General features: G+C 45.2%; 1 protein-coding gene across 1 annotated transcript in view; it reads left to right on the top strand.

The window, feature by feature from the left end:
- Positions 1 to 2,062: 2,062 nt before the first annotated feature.
- The window catches only part of ZNF592 (zinc finger protein 592), a gene marked incomplete at both ends in the record, with an annotated part of 28,234 nt that continues 10,459 nt past the window's right edge, over positions 2,063 to 19,837 (top strand). Inside the window, 4 exons of the mRNA XM_079540914.1 lie at positions 2,063 to 4,402; positions 14,638 to 14,816; positions 18,523 to 18,699; positions 19,516 to 19,675. Coding sequence (XP_079397040.1) covers positions 2,063 to 4,402; positions 14,638 to 14,816; positions 18,523 to 18,699; positions 19,516 to 19,675 — 2,856 coding nt within the window. The remainder of the gene's footprint in view (positions 4,403 to 14,637; positions 14,817 to 18,522; positions 18,700 to 19,515; positions 19,676 to 19,837) is intronic.

Genomic DNA, 19,837 nt, shown 5'->3' with positions numbered 1-19,837 from the left:
TTCCAATCAGCAGCAGCTGATAATCTTCTGGTTTCAGGGACTTAACTCAAGGCACAGTTGCCTTACCTTGCTGAGGGGTGTGACTTGTAAATTGCTGCAGAGCCCTCTATGGACGTTCATATTTGTGGTTTAATTTAAAAATGAGAACAAGTTTAAGCTAAACCACAGCAAGCCACTTTTAAGCCAAGTAAATCTCCATAGAGTGTTTTGGAGTAGATTAACCTAAGCAACACCTCCAAGGCTTGTCTATAGGCATGACTGAGCTAATGCTCTAGGACCAGCATGCCTTCCTGTTCTGTGCTGTAGTGATTTCTGCTGGCCCATTTCTACAAATTGTCCCTCCACCTGGCAGACTGCTGGTGCTGGGAACGTTTTGTTTGGTTTCTGAGTGATGTTTGACGAACTTTGCTATTTGTGACTGAGTTTATTTAAAAAAAAAAAAAAAAAAAAAAAAAAAAAAAAAAAAAAAAAAAGGCAGTCTGAAATCAGTGACTTCCAGCCTTTTGGGAAGGTATCATACAGCTGCTTTTCTGCCCTCTGCCTTGTCCAGACTCTGCTCTCTGCCTGCACCTCTGCTCCTAGCTCTTCCCCCTTCTTTTGGGCTCTCGCCACCCCTTCCATCTCCCGCACTTGCTGCTGGCTTTGGCAGTGCTGATGCAGCCCAAATCAAGTGAGTGTGGCAGGAGTTGCTATGCCTGTGGGTGCTCCTTGACTTTTTTTCCTCTCTGTATACATCAGCTCATACAAATGCAGTTTTAAAATGAAATGTCTTAAAATAATAGCTTATTAAATGTCCAGGAAGCCTATATATTGCACCAGTGTTTTGGTTAGATGTGCAGGCAAATCCAGTATTCCTTATAGTAATGAAATGTGCAAGTGATTCTGTGCTGTCAGTTTTCATCGTGGATCTGCTCAGAGCTTGATTATTGTTGTTGCAGGTCTCTGTGTTTAAGCCCCACTCCCTTCTGGAGGGCTTATGAGGAGAGCTGTCTGAGAATGTCATTTCTTGTTATGATTTGGATACAATCCTTTACTCTGTCTATGGGCAGTTTTGCCTGGTGGCATCATTACCTAATTAAGGATTGCTTCCTGATTCAGATAACCCCTGCTTGGTTTACGGTGCTTTGAGCTGTTGTACTGAAATATTTACTGTAGACTTGTATTATTTAAATTGCCCTGGGTAGGAAGTCATCTCACCTTTCAGGCTTATTTCTTACGGGCCACCTGTTTACTTCCTGCTTTCTTCCTTGAAGCAGGACTGAATTCTTCACATACAACAATCTCTTGAGAAATCAGCAGTCACTGTTGCTTTTTAGCTCTCCTTTTCTTCCCTGCCCCTCCCTGCACACCCTTCCCCCATCACAAACAACCCCAACTTCCCCCCTCCACCCATCCCCCCCCCCCCCAAAAAAAAAAAAAAGCCTAAAACAGCCATGAATGCAGTAATGCATTTCAGAATCTTTTCTGTTGAGGTTTGTGATGACAGTTATTCTTGGAGCTGTAAGGTATGGGTGAAAGACATGGACTTGGTGGACCAGGGTCGGTGAGGTGCTACTGTCTCCCACTGCTTTTCTTGTAGTGCCTTGAACAACTCTGGAGCAGACAAGTTGTGTGAGACAGGATTTGAATAGCTCCTGTCACTTGTCAACTGCCTCTGCATCTCAAGGGTGAAGACAAGGCAGCAGTTAAAAACTAAAGCTAGTGGGAGACCCTTGATTGTGTGAAAATAGCCTGGTGGCTGCAGCTTGAATTGATACCAGCTGTTGGTGGGCCTGCAGAAGGCAGAATGTCATTTCCCCTTCCCTAGGGAGCTTTCTTGGCCTGAATACCTTTGTGCTAAGGAAGCTAAGCCCCACAGAGCTGGTATCTTTTGTGTAAACAGTCAGTCTTGGAGCAGTTGAAATGGAAGCTGAAGTGTCTGCAGCAGACATCCCTAGATGTGTTAATGTTTTGGGTACTTGTGGTGTTTATGTTTGACTTGCTTGCACTGACACCTTACGAGGTTTGTCCTTGAGAGAAATATACCTGACAAAGTATTTTGCTTTTAATTGCAGCTTTCACTATGGGGGACATGAAAACCCCAGACTTTGATGACCTCTTGGCTGCTTTTGACATCCCTGATCCAACTAGCCTTGATGCCAAGGAGACCATTCCATCAGCTGGGGAGGAGAACGAGAATCACCTGAAGTCATCAGGAATCTGCGTAGATGAGAACGTGTCCTTATCCCACGCCTTGCCCCCCTCCGATGCTCCTGTTGTGAGTGTTATTGTGAAGAACACGAGTCGCCAGGAATCCTTTGAGGCGGAAAAGGAGGGGAATCACCTTGGGGCTGGACTGCTACACAATGGCTTTCGCGGGTCTGATCTGCCAGCAGAGGCTCATACTTTGGTGCATAATTATGGGAAGTTTGAGTCGACTTTTATTAATGGTGATAGCTCAAGAAGTTACTCTGAAAAACTGGACCAGTCCAAGTCAGAGCCTTTGCCAACTTTTAGTCAGTTTAGCCCCATTTCCAGCCCTGAGCCAGAGGATACATTCAAAGAGAATAGTATTGGTGATAAACCCAAACATGCTCAAACTCCGTATTTTCCACCTCCTTCAATGTATATGCCAACAGGAGCTTCAGTATTGGATCACTTCAGGAAGGTACCAGAGCCCGAATTAAGCATGTTTGATCAATATTGTAAAAAGGAACAAAAGATGGAGATCCACTTCCAGCCAGAGAGCAGGCTGGAAATGAGCAGGAGACAGCAAGACAAAGCAACTGAGAGGTTTGTGGAGTCAGGAAAAGACTTGGTAGATACCAATAGCTTCCTTGGAGAAGGCTTGGTGTTTGGAGAGCTCCCTCACAGTAATTTAGGAGAAGATAAAGGGTCTGTGCCTGAGCTGAGCTTGTCTTCATCGGTACCGCCTCGCCAGAGGTTAAAGCCAACTCACTCAAAGTTGTCATCCTGCGTGGCTGCGCTGGTTGCTCTTCAGGCCAAAAAGGTTGCGTGTATTCCCAAAGGCGATCAGCCAAACCTTATAAAGGAACCTGGTCCTTTTAAAGATGGGACAAAAGGAAGTCCAAAAATGCCCAAGTCACCAAAGAGTCCACGGAGCCCCTTAGAAGTAGTGAGGAAGGCCAGCAAGCAGCCTGAGAGCCCCCGAAGCGTGTGCAGTGACAGCAGTGGGAAGGGCTCTCCTTCCATGGCAGCCAGCTCTCCACCAGCTATTCCCAAAGTTAGAATCAAGACTATCAAGACCTCCTCTGGTGAAATTAAAAGAACTGTAACTAGAATTTTGCCAGAAAGTGATGAGTTGGGCAAGTCTTTGGAAGAATCACCTCTGGAAACCTCATCTGCTGAAGAATTCATCAAATCTTTCCCTTCCCCTGACACTAGTGCAGCAATGGAAAGCGAGGCTAGCAAGAATTCAACCAAAAATGGGGCTACTGTAGCTATCCAGCTGTCAAACATAGCGAACCCTTACACAGATGGCTTGAAAGCAGATCTTGCTGCAAATAGCACCTCTCTTGTGTCTTTATCTCCGCTGCCAAACTGTGGTGGTGGTGCCATAAAAGTTGGTGTCGCGGGGCAGCAGCTGAACAAGAAGCAGCACCAGCAGCAGGGTATCGTGGTGCAGCCGTCCAACGCGACCGCCGCCTCCAGCCTCCTTCCCAAAGCTGTGCACTTGGCAAATCTCAATTTAGTTCCCCACAGTGTTGCTGCTTCTGTCACAGCGAAGTCATCTGCACAGCGGCGAAATCAGCCTCAGGTGACGCAGATGTCCGTGCCACTGGTGCATCAAGTAAAGAAAGCTGCTCCTGTCATCGTGGAGGCATTCAACAAAGTGCTGCACAGTGCCAATCCGGTGCCAATATATACTCCGAACCTTAGCCCTCCACCTGACACCAGTATTAATTTACCTGCCTCTGGGTACTGTTGCCTGGAATGTGGGGATTCGTTTGCCTTAGAGAAAAGCCTGACTCAACACTATAGCAGGCGAAGCGTTCATATTGAAGTTATGTGCACTCAGTGTTCAACTATGCTCCTTTTTTTTAATAAATGTAGCTTGCTTAAACATGCAAGAGATCACAAGAGCAAAGGCTTTATCATGCAGTGTTCTCAGCTGGTGATGAAACCGATTTCCTTAGACCAAATGTTTTCACCTTCTGCGAGCTCTTCAGCATCTTCTACTCCTCAGACTTTGCACTTATCCTCTCCTTCGCGTAAACCCAATGCTACTTCAGGAAACGGGGTAGGAATTTCTACTAACACACAGCCTGCCTTGCCTCTCTACCCGGACCCACTGAGACTAATCCGTCAAGGACTTAAGTGTTTAGAATGTAACAAGCAGGCGCAGGATTATGTTGCTTTAGCAGCTCATTACCAGAGAACCTCTGAAGATAATGAGAGACTGGTAAGTCGTCATTTTAATGTTATTAATTAAATCTCTACGTTTAAAGATACTATCCTCTAGGCATGGTAATGGCAAGTGAGTTATGCTGCCTAAAAGAAGGGAACACTTGAGATACATGCGGGCCCACGTGTGTGCATCTGAAGAGATGTTCTAGCATTGCTTGCCTGCCTTCTTTGTACTCTTTGCCAGCAGAAAGGGTGTGTTGTATTATGGGAATGACAGGAAAACGAGAGCAGGGAGACAGTGGAGACTCTTGAACATCAAGGGAAAGTGGTGTTGGAGATCAGAGATTCCATGAATGAGTTGTATATAAGAGTACCGAGTGGTGCTTTAAGCAGGTTTTTGTGCTCTAAGATTGGCTGGAGGAAATCTGGCACAACAGAATTTTCCCTTCAGTAGAACCTGCACCAAAGTCTTCATGTAACACTTCAAACACTGGGCCCTGTGTTTGTTTTAAGACTGGCAAAACGTATATAGGGTTAGCTGGGAGGATGGCAGCATGGTATGTGTGGCAGGAGGCTCTTTTTGGTGTTTTTTCTTTCCCTTTGGATGGTAGAGGGATGAGCTGGTGCTGTGTTGCAGTAAGAAGCGTCTGCTCATCGGCTCATGAGCACCATTGGTGGCTTCCTTGCTCCAGTGAGTACTGCACTGTTATGGCCTCTATCGTCTTCCCAGACATTCCCTTGGAGGTGCAGGTGGATCTGGGTCCCCTCTGAAAATCCAGCTGATGAATAGGAAGGGGATGCTCTTCATTATGTACCAAGACCACCAGTCTGCCACAGTCCACTGTGGTTCTGCACCCTCCGGAGCCTCCTTTTGCTCGTTAAACATCTACCAGGAGTATCAAGGCTGTTAGCGTGGGTGTACAGAGGTCCTTTATCTTTCACTTAAATTCAGCAGCAGCAGAAATAGATTATGGCTGAATGGTTTCTGTGGTGAGAAATAGGAAGGCTGGAAGGGATTGGTGTGCTGTAATCACGTTTCTTACCCGAGGCAGGCCAGTGAGCACTGCGCTCTATCAGCACTGTAACTTGTTTTTGCACTGTGATGCATTTCTAGGAAATGTCAGCAGTCTGGAGTTAAATACTTTCAGGTGAGGGGATGCTGAGTGCTCCGAAGTGAGCTAAAATGTTAATCAGTCGCATTAAAAATTTATTACCAATTTTTGTAGTGGGATTGTCAATTCAAAAGCTCCTTGAAGAGAAATGTCTGGTTGTATTTTTAGACTAGTCTAATAATTTATTCTGTAACTTTACCAAGCGAAGACTTCAAGCCTTTTACTTCAGGTTTGCTAGATGCGAGATGATTTTTGAAGGATTTTTTGAATATGGCTACTGGGGAATAAAAAAGAGAAAGGGAATATTGAAGCTTGCAAAGCCGTTTCCTCCCTGCTTTATCTTGAACTCCCAGGTGTGTCCTCACTACAGCATTGTGCTGAGCCCTTCTTCTATGTCTCTGCTTTCCTACCAAATACCTCCTGAGATGGGGTGGTGTTGGGGGTGCATGCAGTAGGTGGGCGTCATGCTCAGCTTTTCTGAGTTGTCAAGCAAATTTCTGAGGTCACAGCTTTCATTTTGGTTAGAAGAAAAGAGGAATGTTGATGGGAGCTGGCGATGTTTGTGAAACTAGCTGCTCAAACACTTCCTTAGGCAGTCAAACAGGAAATATTCACGTGCAATTCTTACCCCTCTGTGGGTAATGTAAAAGCATAAATCCAACATAAGTTTCGTATCGTTCTCTCAAGCAAATTCAGCACAGTCGTCATCATATGCACATGCTTGTTCTAGAGCACGTCTCTGTTGCAGGGCAATCCACTGAGACACAGAGGTGGCACTAACAGTTGTGAACAGCCTCAGATGCAAATTGCCTCCCCACATCTCAACAGACTGATTATCTAGAAGATGACTGGAAGAGTTTGCATCTGAGTCCTGAGATGGAGAATCTTGATAAATTCAAAGTAAAGCTGTGTTTTGGCTCATGTGCTTTGAAAAATAACAAATTGCTGTAACTTTGGTCGCAGCAGAGCAGATCTCCACTGGGTTGTTGCCTGAAGGTTATAATCGGTGACTTTTTTGATGTCTGTTCTGGATTATTGCAAAAAGATGGATTCTTGAGCAGGGTTGTTAGAAGCAGAAAGGAAAGAGCTGACGCTGTTGGCTGATAATGAGGGGTAAATGTGGAGTATTTGCAGCTCCTCGGTCTGTACTGGAAGATGGAGACCCCTTTCCCATTAAAGATAAGCTAGGTTAATTTTTTTTATTTTAATGATACTAAATCTCTAATACTGATTGTGATATGTGTGCATCTAGTGTGAGCAAAACCTGAGGAAGTGAGCAGGCTTTGAAGTACTCAGTTATGGTGCTTTTATCTCAAACCAAAAAACCGTACAAAAATAATTTCATTTTTTTAATTGCTTTCCAGAGAGCACAAAACAGGGATGCCACCTTGTTTTGAAGGTGTCTTATCCAATAGGGTTGACTGGAAGAAACAAATCTTGTACTTAAGACAGTATTTTCATTTACTCTGTTCCACGTTGCAGTGATATGACCAAAGGGTGAGCAAGCTGCAGTGAGAGGCAGGAATGATTGGATTGGAGAGGGAGAATGGCTTAAGCTGGCCTTTGTTCCACATGGAAACTTATCCTATTTATCCACACTTAAGACTTCTCACCTTGATCGGAATTTCTAATTGGTGAATTATTTGGACATATTTGTGTTTCCTCTGTCTGTTTATAGGGGAAATAAGATGATTGAGTTTACTATTCATTCCTGTCAGTGGTTTGGAACAAACTTTGCATTATCTCTCTGAATGGCCTTGGGTAAAGTCCATATTAATGGGACTGATAACGGGTAAATGAGTTTCCTAGGAGGGGCCAAAATGGGAATGACTTCAACATATCCCAGCTCTTTTGGAAGAGGGGGGATGAATTTGGTCTGAACAATAGAGGGAAGAGGAGATGAGGAGCAGCTGTGAGGAAGAGAGGGTGACCATGCTTGGGAAGGTGGAATGGGAAGACCTTCAGAGGAATGATTGAGGAGAGCTTTACCGTAATGTTACATTGTAGACCGTTGGTAATTACGTCATGTCTTTGAGTGGATCATATCAGTGGATCACTGTCATTTCTCCTTTTTTTGGAGACTTGTAAGACTTGGAATTTTCATGAGTTTGGTGAGATCTGTTTACTGTTCTGCTGTTCTTTTGCAGAATGACAAGAAATGGAATCTCGAGTATTTGGTAGGTTGGATTTTGCTCACCAGATGTCATGCTGCCTTTAGATATTATGTTGGTCCAGATGTTCAAACCATGATGGCAGATGTTTCTTGTAACTTCAGAGCTGTTTGGTCTGACTACTGTAGCGTTATGTTCAAGAGCAAGTTGTTGTTGTTGAGGCAAGCATAATTAAATATATGCTAGATGATGCCAAAGTAAGCTGATTCATACATATGTTCTATAATTCATTTTTGGTGTATGTGTAGATAAAATTTGCTGAACCAACAAGATAAGAAGCTATCGTGGAAAGCTGGGAATGCTTTACAGGAGGACCTAGATGATCGTGAAGACAGAGTAGGAACAGGATGAAGCAATTGAGAGTCAGAATGTTTGGTCTCAAGAAGACTCTGGATGATCAAGGTGGTATGATCATGCACGGGATTTGTGTTAACCTGCAGTACCAGTCAGGACCTCATTTGTGGTCCTGAATTATCAGAAATAAACTGGAATAAATGAAAAATGACCGAGGAGTTGGAATTACGATGTTATGAGGGGAAATCAGAAGACTTTTATGAGTTCAGCCTGGTAAAGATATGATAAGTTACGACGGCTCTCCTTCAGCACCGTATTGGGCATAATGTTAAGGTGAGGGCTGTGGCACTTATTTTCTTACAGGAATTATATCTTCAGAAATGAAGAGCTTTCTCTACTTGCAGGGATCACCAGAAGTGGCTTGTCAGCATCAGACAGCTCTTGTAGCCTGTTCAGAACTGAGCTCAAACTCAAGATGAAGAAAAAAGAAATCATGCAGCTCCTGATGTGCTCAGTATAGATTTGCTTTTCCTTACAGCAGCTTCGCACACACTTGCTCTGTGTATTCACTGTGATGTTTAAATAGTAGAGCTTTTTAAACCTACAGGCTATGTTGATGTGAGAAGAGACTCACATCACAGAATAATGTGTGCAAAAATTCAAGGTACGTTCTGATTCTCTTGAGCATCATCAACAGCAGAGAAGTTTCATATGCATTGTTTTTCTTTTGTGAGTTCACCACCCAAAATCCATTGAGATAGCCAAGATAAGTACAAAATGAAGTACAGAATATGAACTAAGGACCTCTGAATTTTCTTTCACCTTTGTGCTTTTGTTCTTTCCCCTTCTTTCCTTTTTTTTTTTTTTTTTTTTTTGTGTCTTTTATGTGTCCAGTAAGAATTTTTCACTGAGTAATGATGTATCCTGTTTATGCATCACCTACACTGGAGCTACTTAAAAGCAATTTTATTGCTGTCTTTTTTTGTTTCTCCTTCCTTCCCCCCCCTTAAATCAATGTTTTATAACTTATTGGCTAAAACCTGCCAGAAGCTAGTAAAACCACATGCTGCAATGGTAATTTCCCAGCAGTAAAGGCAAGTAAGAAAGCAGCCATATCTCTGCTATTTCTTCTGTTGTTTTTTTTTTCTTCTTTTTCTTTTTCCCCTGCATGCTCATGTTTTAATTTGGAAAGCAAGAGGATTGAAAGTCAATAAAAATGCCTCTGGTGCTGTAAAGCAGTGCTTTCTTCATCTCCCAAAGCAAAGGCAACGAATGCAATCCTTAGGTACTGATTTTTGTTTTATATGGATGTTTTCCCTCTGGTTTTTATGGAAGCAAAGGGCTGGAGGATGTTATGATGAAAGCATGTTGAGGGAAGGAAGCAGGCAGAGAGATGAAATGGCAGGGTAGGAGTGAGACTTGGTGCCCTGAGGCCAAAGCAGTGCTTTGGGATGAGGAGATGCTAGGGGAGAAGAGAAGGCTGTAAGCTGATGGCTTCTGGCAACAGAAAGAAGGCCTCCAGCGACTGGAGTCCCGCGATGGAGGGACGTGGGCCCTTTTGGAAGGACGGGCTGGCAAGACAAAATGAAGGAGTTGTTGTCTTTTGTGAAAGCAGCCAGAAGGCGTGAAGCTCTGCCCGGTGGTGGGTTGAGATTAACAGGAGATTGCTAAGGGTGATGTGGTGGTGGCTCCTCACTGCGGGCTGATGGGAAGAACAAGCTGGTGTTAGAAGTAGCCTCACGTCTGCAGGGCCTTAAGGGGGGCTGCAGCCACCCAATTCTCTGGGTGGCATCGGCGGAAATCCCCTGGCTTCAGAGAAAGGGGAGCTGGGGGGGAAAGACACTCTGGATTTCGTAATCATAAATAATGTGGGAATGTGAAGGTTGCAGGAAGCCTTGGCTGTGGCATCCGTGAGATGGTGGAGTTCAGGATCCTGAGGGCAGAGGCGGGGGGAAGGACAAACCTGCTGCACTTCAGGAGAGAAGACTCAGACCTCTTCAAGGATCTCTTTGAAAGAGACACAAATCATTTGGTTTGGAAGGGACCGCCGGCTCACCATGCCTGCCCCAGCAGGGACCTCCGAGCAGGGTGCCCAGGCCCGTGTCCTGGCTTTTGAAGGTCTCCAATGAAGAGACTCCACAGCCTCATTAGGCATCCTGTGCCGATGCTCCATTGCCCACACGGCAGAGAAGCGATGGTCCCTGATGGTCAGAGGGCACCTGCTCTGCTCCAGTTTGTGTCCAGTGCCTCTTGTCCTGGCACCGTGGTAAGGAGCCTGGCTCTTTCTTCTCTGTACCTTCCTGCAGGTATTTATGGCTGAGACTCCCCTGAGCCTCCTCTCCCAGGCTGAAGTCGCAACTCCCTCAGCCACTCTTCGCAGCAGAAGTGCTCCATGCCTTTCATCATCTTGATGGAGAAGAGTGCATCTACCTTCTGGAGGGAGGGCTGAAGTGTTGTTGCTGATATTAGCAACTACTTGACTGGTCATGTATGAAGGGAGTTGGTGAAAAAGCAAAGTAGTGGATAAAGATGCTAGCAGAAGTGACATTTGGACAGCTGTGATGCTATCTTTGATAGGATGTGAGGTGTAAGGAGGTACAGGGTGAGAAAAAAGAAGCGGAGCTTAGAGACTGATGGGCATTGCTGCTGATGGAGGGCTGTCATGAGAAGGGAGAGGAGACACGTGCTGTGTAACCTTAGGGGTTGTAGAAGTGATGGGAAAGTGAGGATCTGAAAGCCCAGTGTCATTCAGTAGGGGATTATTTTAGCAACTGGGAGTTCTGGTTTTGCAACACAAGGGGGACAGCGGGCAGTCTGTGGGTCAAAAGAAATGACACAGAAACTGAAATTCTTAAAACTATGGCTGAGGTTGTGAGGAGAAAAGACTATAGGCTGAGAAAGTTGAGAATTAGGTTTATTTGATGCAGCATTGTCTATATATGGGATACTTAGGCTCAGACTTGATGCGTGTTCCCTTACTTGACTGGTTTTAGGTGTCAGTTTTGGTCTAGATCTTTCTTTTAACTAATAACTAAGTTTCTATTATATATATATATTTTTCTTTTTCACCTGTAAGTTGAACATGCTAGTGAAATGATACATAGCTATTTAGAGAGAGCCTTGGGAAGGGAGATATATCTTAGCTATCGTGAAGCCCACAGAAGAAATTCTCTGCTGGCCACTTCTGCTCACACTGGTTATCAAAATAATCCAAGCCAAAATAGCTGTGCAGGTCTCTGGCTGGCTTGATTGGCTGTAGGATGGGCCAACAAAGAGTTATGCCAGTGAATGGCGGGCAGGAGGTGCAGAGCTGGTGTGCTGGGGCTGCGTGTTGCTGAACGCTGTGCTGCCAGAGCTGGGTCACCCAGCTCCGCACTGAGCGTGCTGGAGGTGCAGGCTGCTGGTCCTCATCCCAGTGAGGCACTAAGGGAAAGCCAGTGCAGAGTTAAAGGTGAACTTTTGAAGTAGTAATTCCTTGCTCTTTTTTTTTTTTTTTTTTTTTTTTTTTTTTTTTTTTTTTTTTAGAGCAGAAGTATCCTGTTACTCTCCATTGCAGTGCTGTAACTGGGATGCCTTGGGTGCCCCTTCTGTATTAAAGCAGATGCCTCTGGTGGGGGATTTTGGTTTGAATATATAAAGAACAAGGGCTCTTTAAAACATTTGCATTCCAAAAATATCACTTCTGTTTCCCACTTGTTTCACTCTGCATCTTTTTTTTTTTTTTCTCATTAATTTTTTACTTTTTTTTGTTAGCCTTCTGCAGATTTTCCTCTTCTGTAGTCCAGATTCCATGCCTTGCTGTCAGCACAGCTCCATGTTCTCTGCTGCAGCTCTGCGGTGCTTGTGTTAAGGAGGACTTCTGTGGTCTGGGGACATCTCTTAAATGTGAATTTTGTCAGCATCCCTTAACTCTACAGCAATGAAGAGGATCTAAAACTAGTGTAAATCATCTCTGCTTGTGCTGAAGCTGGTTCCCTTTCAGTTTGCATCAGCAGTAAGTGAAAGCAAAGTGTTTTGTGCCCCAGGTTCAGCTTCCAGTGGGGTGTTAATGGGGACCCTGCCCTAGCTGGGTGTGGGCTTCAGCTGAGCGAGAAAATGGATTGAGGGCATTTCATGGTGATGCCTGCATGTGAGAAGGGAGATTGCTCTGACTTTCTGCTCTAGCTTGCTGTGCGCAGCTGGGCTGGGAGGGAGCACACTCGTAAATGGATCTGCCGTGGCTCAGAGTCCTTCCTGCAGTTGTTTCAGGGCGGCAGAAGGTCAGTGGTGTCATCTCTTTGCAGGCATTTTCCTGAGCAAAACTGGGCTTTAACTCCAGACTGTGATTCACAAACACCTCTGTGGCTCTGGGGTTGTGCTTTCCACGCCAGAAGGCTTGGGCTGATGCAGCTTTCTGTGCTTCACTTTGCTTCAGCTGCTGTTGGTTTTGTTGGCTTTTTTCTTTTTTCCCCCCTTCTGAAGAAGCTAATAAATAGAAATGGGAATAAAATCAAGTGTTCTGAAGTGGCAGAGCTTCTGAGTGTTTTCCTGTCTGTGTGGATGTGAGTTCTGGAAGAAGAAAAGCCTGAGTGCTGTGTGGCAGGCAAACTGGAGCTATATAAAACTTGCAGCAAATAACTCTTGATTAAAGCATAAGTTATGGGAGCATGTGAGAAACACAGACATTACACAATTCAAATCATATCCTGGTAACATGCTTTAGAAATAACTGACTAATGAATGTCTCAAATTGCTGCCAGACTTCTTTGAAGAGTCATGGAAAACTCAGAGATAAAAATGTGACATCTGGAACCAAGTTACAAAGCAGGAGTGTTGTAAAAGGAGAAAAAGCCGCTCAGTCTCCAGGATGATGTTGTTTGGTGTCATCTTAATTTTATTAATTCCTGACATCTGATTTGTTTGGTGTGACTGTTGCTGAGCACTGCGCTGCTCTTGCAGACCTGCTCGCTGTGGTGGCAGTGCTCAGTGGGCAGGCTGTCACTTGGTGCGTGCCATGAAGGCTGCTCTTTCCTCTGGCATCGCTTGGATTCCATGGATGAGTAAATATGACCTGCTGTCGTTTTGCTCGGCCACTTCTCCATGCAGTTCTTAGTGGGCAGCCCCTGCTTGTCGTACAGAGGCTCAGTGTTCCATGCCCCTGTGGAGCGCTGTGTTGGGGCAGGTGTTTCTCCAGCTGCACCCTCAGACACAGTGCATTAATTGCACCTTATCTTCCCTGTGTCTTGCTCTTTATTCCCGTATTGTGTGGTTCTTGCAGAGCCTAAAGAAATTTGCAGTTGGTGTTGATGTCCCTTGCTAGCTAAAATCAAAATGTAGCCAGCCTCAATGAGGCAGTTTTTTGGATCTGGTGAGAAAGTATTTCTTGCTCTGCTACAGGGGCAAAGGTGGCCTTCTCCTCCTGTTTGTGCTGAGTCTGCTCTAAATACTGGGAGGGATCAAAGTTGAGAAGCCCTCTTCTAACCATGCCAAAAAGCTTCGTTTCCCAGCACAAATCAGTTAGGAAAAAATGCCATAAAAGACAATGACAGCTCAGACTGCCCTGAACATTAATTCTTACTTGTAGCTCACCCTTTAACTGCTGACCAAAGCACTCTCAAAATACTCCTTGCCTAGAGGTCCCGGGGACGCTTTAATTTCCTATTTATGGGTTCAGGTGATAGCTCAGTGTTGCTGCAGCTCCTTTTGGAATCAGGGCCTCCTCCAGCATTTGGGAAGGGCTGACGTTGTCCTGCCATCGGTGTGCTTGGTGGTCCTGCAGCAGTTTCTTCTTGACGGTTTTTTCTCTCCTATGGAGATCTTTCCTGCTTCAGATTCAATCTGCAACACCTCAGACTGTGGCTTTTGGATTGCTTGGCAAGTTCTGAAGTTTCCTGCTTCTCTGGAGCCTAATTTCTTAATCTGTCCTCTGCTCATAGCGAACCATCTTGGATTTGTTCTAGCTTTGTGTTGTAATATAAATGGTGTTTTCTGATACTTGTAGTATATTGGACAGTGCAGAAGAAATTGCGCAGTTCAGTTTTGTGCTTTGATAACTCATCATTGGCTGCTTGCTTCAGCTCGTTCTTATGGTCGTGTTAGGAGCAGTGGAGTGATCTTGCATGGATTTACTGATGACAGAAGAGAGTTTTAGCTCCCAGAGGTATCTGCTACAGCTATCCACGTGCGTACTGACAGGGTGCTAAACTTTACGTATCAAGTAAATGAGGAAGTGAATCTGTAAATCTGTAAGCGAGAAATAAATCTGTACTGCTGTTGAGTGCAGCCCTTCTAACAAGGAAAAAAAAGGACACTGAAACGGAGACAAAACATCTTTGCATCATTTGTAATGCCAGAGTATCAAGAATTCTCACTGCACATTGCTGCACACGTGGCTTGTGTTCCTCAGAAGCTGAGATTCAGTCTGGTTTGGAGAAATATCGTGAAAGGCAGAAACGTGGTTTTGGGGAGAAGGCTGCCATCCATCAGCTCTGTGCTGAGTTTTGCAGTATGCGTTTTGAGTTGTAGGACAGGAAGGTTCTTCTGGTTTTCGGTGATTTTGATGCAGTCTGGGGGTACTTTCCATCTCAAATGTCTCATTGCTGGAATGAAAGCAGTGACTGCAAAGAGCAGGCAGGCAGGAGAAGAAGCTGGGTGCTCCTCTAAACCCAAAAGATTCCTGGGTTGGGAAGAGTCAAACAGAGAGTAACTAACTGCTGCAACCTTTCTTCCCTCAGACGTGCCAGGTGTGCCAGATGATGCTGCCCAACCAGTGCAGCTACTGCGCCCACCAGAGGATCCACGCTCACAAGTCGCCGTACTGCTGCCCCGAGTGCGGGGCTGTCTGCCGCTCCGCCTATTTCCAAACCCACGTCAAAGAGAACTGCCTGCATTATTCCCGCAAAGTCGGCTTCAGGTTTGTGGAGTTTAAAGCTGAAGGGGCAGGAGGGAGTGGGAAACTGGATAAAGGTTTTGGAAATCTTCCTTAAAGCAGAAACTGAAGAGGATGTAACACAGAACCGGCGTGGTTTTCTGTGGGATGAAGCGCCTTTGAAATGGGAAATGACTCAGTGGATTTAAGGGGAGCTTTCGGAGAGCAGACGTGATTTTGAGGCAGCTTTAAGTTGAAAGGTGCTGGCATCACCTCTGGTCACAGGTGGTCCCTCAAGATTGCTGCTCACAACCAAAAGATTGCAGATCTTAATCCTCCACATCTCTCGGAGGACCGCATGTCAGTTGTCAGGGATTGAGGGATGCACTTTGTAGGTTATTTTATCTCCAGGCTCTTACTATGAGCTGAGAGGAATGGGGGAAGGCTCCCAAGGCTCTGGACGTGGTGGTATGTGCGCTTGCGTTGTCGTTGCTGCAGCCAAATTGATTGCTTTAATAAAAGACATTACGTTCCCCCACAAGCTTTTCCTGCTTTCTGTGTGTAGATGCAGATGATTTACCTGGCAGATGAGCGATGGACTGGGTGACCTTCCAGGATTCCGTAGAATTCAGCTTTTTCTCTGTTTGCTGTTAAGTACCACGACGTGTACAGGAAACAGGGCGATTCCTGCGCTCGAGCTGTTCTTTTAAAATGTCTGCCAATTGGGGAAGCCTGCGCTCTGTGGCTTCTTCTGAAATCACACTGAAGTTTTCAAGGGCAGTTTCTTTCAATCACAGAGAAAAGAGACATATCCAACTGATCCTGAATTTAATTACATGCAGATAGTTTTTTGGTGTTTTTTTTTTTTTTTAATGTGGATCTGATTAGAGGAGGCATAGCCCACAACAAAGAATTAATTCCGTCTCAAATTAAATGGCTGTGATACTGTGGCTGTTTGAAAAAGGAATTAATTTTGGAGAAGGAGGAATGTTGAAAAAAGGGGTTGGGAGAAGATGTCAGAAAATGAGCCCTGGCTTTGGTGCAGTTGCTTGTCACCATTAGTCCTTACTCTTCTGCTCCTAGCTGTTGGGCTCTCGGTCTACAGCAGAGGTCGGTTCTGCTTCTTAAGTGTGTGCCCTCGCATTTTTTTAAAGCATGATTAATTCCAGATTTATAATATCTTTATGATGCCTTCTTAATCCTTATCAGCAATGCCAGCTTCCATCCATCCGCAGATGTCTAACAAATATTTGCTTTTTGTGCTGGGAGCATTAATGAATGTCTGAAACAAGGCAGAGTTCAGGAATGGTACTTATGGGGGGTTTATTAGCTTTTACCAACTTCTCCAAAAGTTACTTTTCTTTAATTGGTGTGTGCTGGTGCTCATCTTTGGCAACTGAACCCAGCAGATAGGGAAGCAGTGGCCGTGCCATCCTGTCATCCTTCCTGTCTCCACTGCCAGACTGGCATCGTTGCAGTCGTTGAAAACAGAAGAAATAAATTCAAGTTGTAGAACCAAATCTAGATAATCCGTGGCATCTGTCTTATGGTCACATAGCAACTTTTGTTCTTTCCCTTCCTTTTCATTACTTGCAGTGCTGAGAAGCCAAGGGTTTCTTTGAAATCCTGCCCAGGGTCAGCTCAACTCTTGCTTCTCCACAACATGTCTCCGCTCTCCTTGGATTTCTGATGCATACCTTTTGCTGCTTTTTGATCAGCCCTTGTTCTGTCTCCTTTTCCGCTGATATCCCAGCGTGTCCAATTAAGTTTGGAGTAGGATTGTTTGAATTCAGGTTTTGGTCACGGCTAGTGATTGCATTGCAGATGAGGAGGGTTTTCTGCATTTTAACATGAAAATCAACAAGCCTGCCCGAAGTGCTGCCAGGCTCCAAGTGTCACCTCCCCATGTCACCTCCCCACCTCTCCCACTGCTCCCCACTGACCACGTGGCGCACGTTTTCCTGCTTGCTGCTGTTTGGAGAGTTCAGGAGCTGGATGCTGGCAGGATAAGAGATATGCAGAGGTTAAGACAACATCATGTAGCCTTATCTTCCCTCGCAGGATTCTTTCCAAGACTCATACAGCACCCTTCCTTGCCCTGAGGCTCTCCTAGAGTCTTCTCCTGCAAATTATCCCCTCGTGCTTGGATTATAGCAGAATTCACAATTTACAGAAATTACATGGCAAGCCTCTGACATCCTCCATCCACTTTGCTCTGCTAATTAGTTTACTTTATTGAAGTTCATCTTTCTGGCACTGAGATTCTTGATTACAAAGTGGCTTTTGTTTAAACTTCCATTTACTGTAAATTAAATTAACTTGTGATCGTTTGACCCTGAGTTAGTAATTATTTCATCCCTTAAATCTTTATGAAGTCTTCAGTGCTTGCCAAAACAGAGTGTAATGCAGAGCTGTCTCTTGCTGATTTGAGAAGTGTTTCTGGGGGAAGCCTGTCGAGTATTCCTGGTTGTACCATCTGTACCTTCCTGCCAGGATTAGGGCTTTCTCTCCCGTTTATTCTTGGAGATTTATTCCTCCTGATAACAGAGTTCCTGGTGCTACCCTAATGGAAGTCTCTCCCCCCAGCTGACATGGCTGAGCATTGGGCTCCAAGGCACGGCAGAATATTTTCATGTTTTCCCAAGGATGATGCTGGCTGTTGTCACTTCTTCCCTCCTGAAAATGAAGAAAGGAGCGTTTCTGTGCATGTTTTGGGGAGAGGGTTTGTCTCCTCTGGGCTCCTTCTGCCTAATGAGCTTTTGAAGTACAACTTCAAAGCGCAGACTTGTTTCCTAAGCGCTGTCGGGAGGCTCGTTTGGAGGGAAGGATAATCTAGCAAATGTCAGAACGAAGGGAAAAACAGTCATAAAGCTTAACTTCAGCCTCACTGAAGGAAACCATCTCTGTTCACAGCTATTCCAATCCCAGGCCAGAGGAGTGCTGGTAAGGAAATGGAGCCTCATTTGCTCTTTCCACGCTGGTGTGTGGCTTCCCGTGAGCTCAGCTGTTGGATGTGTGCTTGGGAGAAGGATTCAAGTTAAATATTGGACGGCCTCAGTCAGATGTTGCTATCTTGGGAGAGGCCTGTTGGGAAGAGAGGGAGCAGCTGGATCACCCTGGCTTTGTCTGGGGCTGCAGGGAGGAATCCTTTAGCTCCACCTGCAACCTCTTCTTCCTCCCATCTTTCTGCATGGAGCATCCCCAGATGAGCACTATCCAGGCAACACCTCTGTCTTACTGGCTTTATTGAGCTTAATTGCTTTCTGTTGCTGTTTTCAGTATCTTTGCTGCTGCTGTCATTATTGTCTGTTGCTTGGTGTAGTATGGTGCAGGGTTACTGAAGATTTCCTGGCTGGATGTTCTTTTATTAGTACATTTGTTTTGCTGCTTGTTACTACCTGGACACCTCTTCAGATACATTTATTTCAGTTCTTCACTTGCACCTGTGATGGAATTGGCATCCAGGGGTACGAGGCAGCATTTTTGTGTAGCATAGCTTGCCTTCTTCTTTCCAGGTCGTTTCGGTCTCTGTAGATTTCTTTTATAGATGTGTTCCCTTGCTGATCTGTGGGTTCTGCCCAGCTGCTGAATTCCTGTATCACATTCCTCCTTGATTCCTCTGCGTTGTTACTGAAGAGACTAAACAAGGACCTGCAGTAGCATGGTCCTGCCACGCTGCCTTCCATCGGTACATGCATCTTGGAAGCAGCATTGCAGCTCTGATTCAGCTCTTTCCTTCTGCATCCCCTAGGTGCATCCACTGTGGGGTTGTCTTCATGACCCTGGCATTACTGAAAGTGCACATTCACGAGAAGCACTGCGAAGTCTTCCACAAGTGTTCTTTTTGCCCAATGGCCTTCAAATCAGCAGACAGCACCATGGCTCACGTGACCAGCCAGCACCCAGCGGAGCCTCACAAGACTACTCAGTAAGTATTTTGTTATTATCTGCTCTTCTCCTTTGCTGCATAGCTCTACAGCTGCCTCCACTTTCTGTCTCAGTTGTTTATTCTTCTTTCTTTCCTTTTTTTTATTGTTGTTTGTTTCTGTCCTAATTTCAGAAGAGCTGCCCCTTTGCTGGCAGAGGTCTGTTCCTAACCATGGCATGCTGTCCTTGATACAATTGCTGCCTCCTCGGTTAGGAGGAGAGGAGTTTGGGTAGGGAAGGGTGGAACATCTGCAAACAGATCTTAATTGTCACCGTTTGGTCGAGCTGGGGTGGCACCTCTTGATAGTGCCAGAATCAGGGTAGCTGCTGATTCTGGCACTCCACAGCGAGGGGAGAGTTGTGCTGTGCCACATTGCCCCAGAAAAAATCACTAGAGAGAAACTCTTGTTTTTTCCACTCTGTAGCATTCCCTGCTGAGCCCCGAGCTAGTGCCAAAAACGTGTGCTGTAAGGGAGGGACCGTGGAGAGGTGGAACTGAAAGAAATACATAGCAAGTATGCTCTGAGTCTGCTCCCATCCATCTGCACCTACTGTCACACACTTAGGTAGTCATGCATATGCATGGAAGTAAACTTATTTTTAGCAAGTTGTGGTACGTGCCTGGGGCATTTTCTTGTTTTTCCCAGTTGAGATAATAGTTGAGTGGTCCGTGTGGGTGTATGCTGACAATACACTGATAGAGCACAGCCCTCCTAGAAGCCCATCCCTTTTCCAAGCTGCCGAGATGACCCCTTCCACTGACTCCTCAAGATAACTGATGAAGAGAGAGTGAGTTTTCTTTTTTAAATTGTTCCAGGGTGATCTACAAATGTTCTTGTGAGACTGTCTTTAACAAGAAGAAGCTGCTCCAGGAGCACTTCCAGCAGAATACCAGCAAGTTGTTTGTGGGCGTGTTTAAGTGTCCGCAGTGTCAGCTGGTGTATATGCAGAAACAGCAGTTAATGCAGCACGTTAAGGTAGGTAACTCCCACCACTTCATGACATGAGGTCCTAGTTTCTGAGTTCACAGAGAGTTTGCACTGACTATTTAAGGACACTGGTTGAAGAAATGGAATGTTCTTGAGCAATGCATTAGTAGAAAAACAGACTGCAAAAATTTATGGTATTATCTGGAAACT

The sequence above is a fragment of the Tetrao urogallus genome (assembly GCF_951394365.1).
Source record: "Tetrao urogallus genome assembly, chromosome: 11".
NCBI lineage: Eukaryota > Metazoa > Chordata > Aves > Galliformes > Phasianidae > Tetrao > Tetrao urogallus.
The sequence above is the reverse complement of the archived record's forward strand: the minus strand, read 5'-3'. Positions and strand labels throughout refer to the sequence as shown.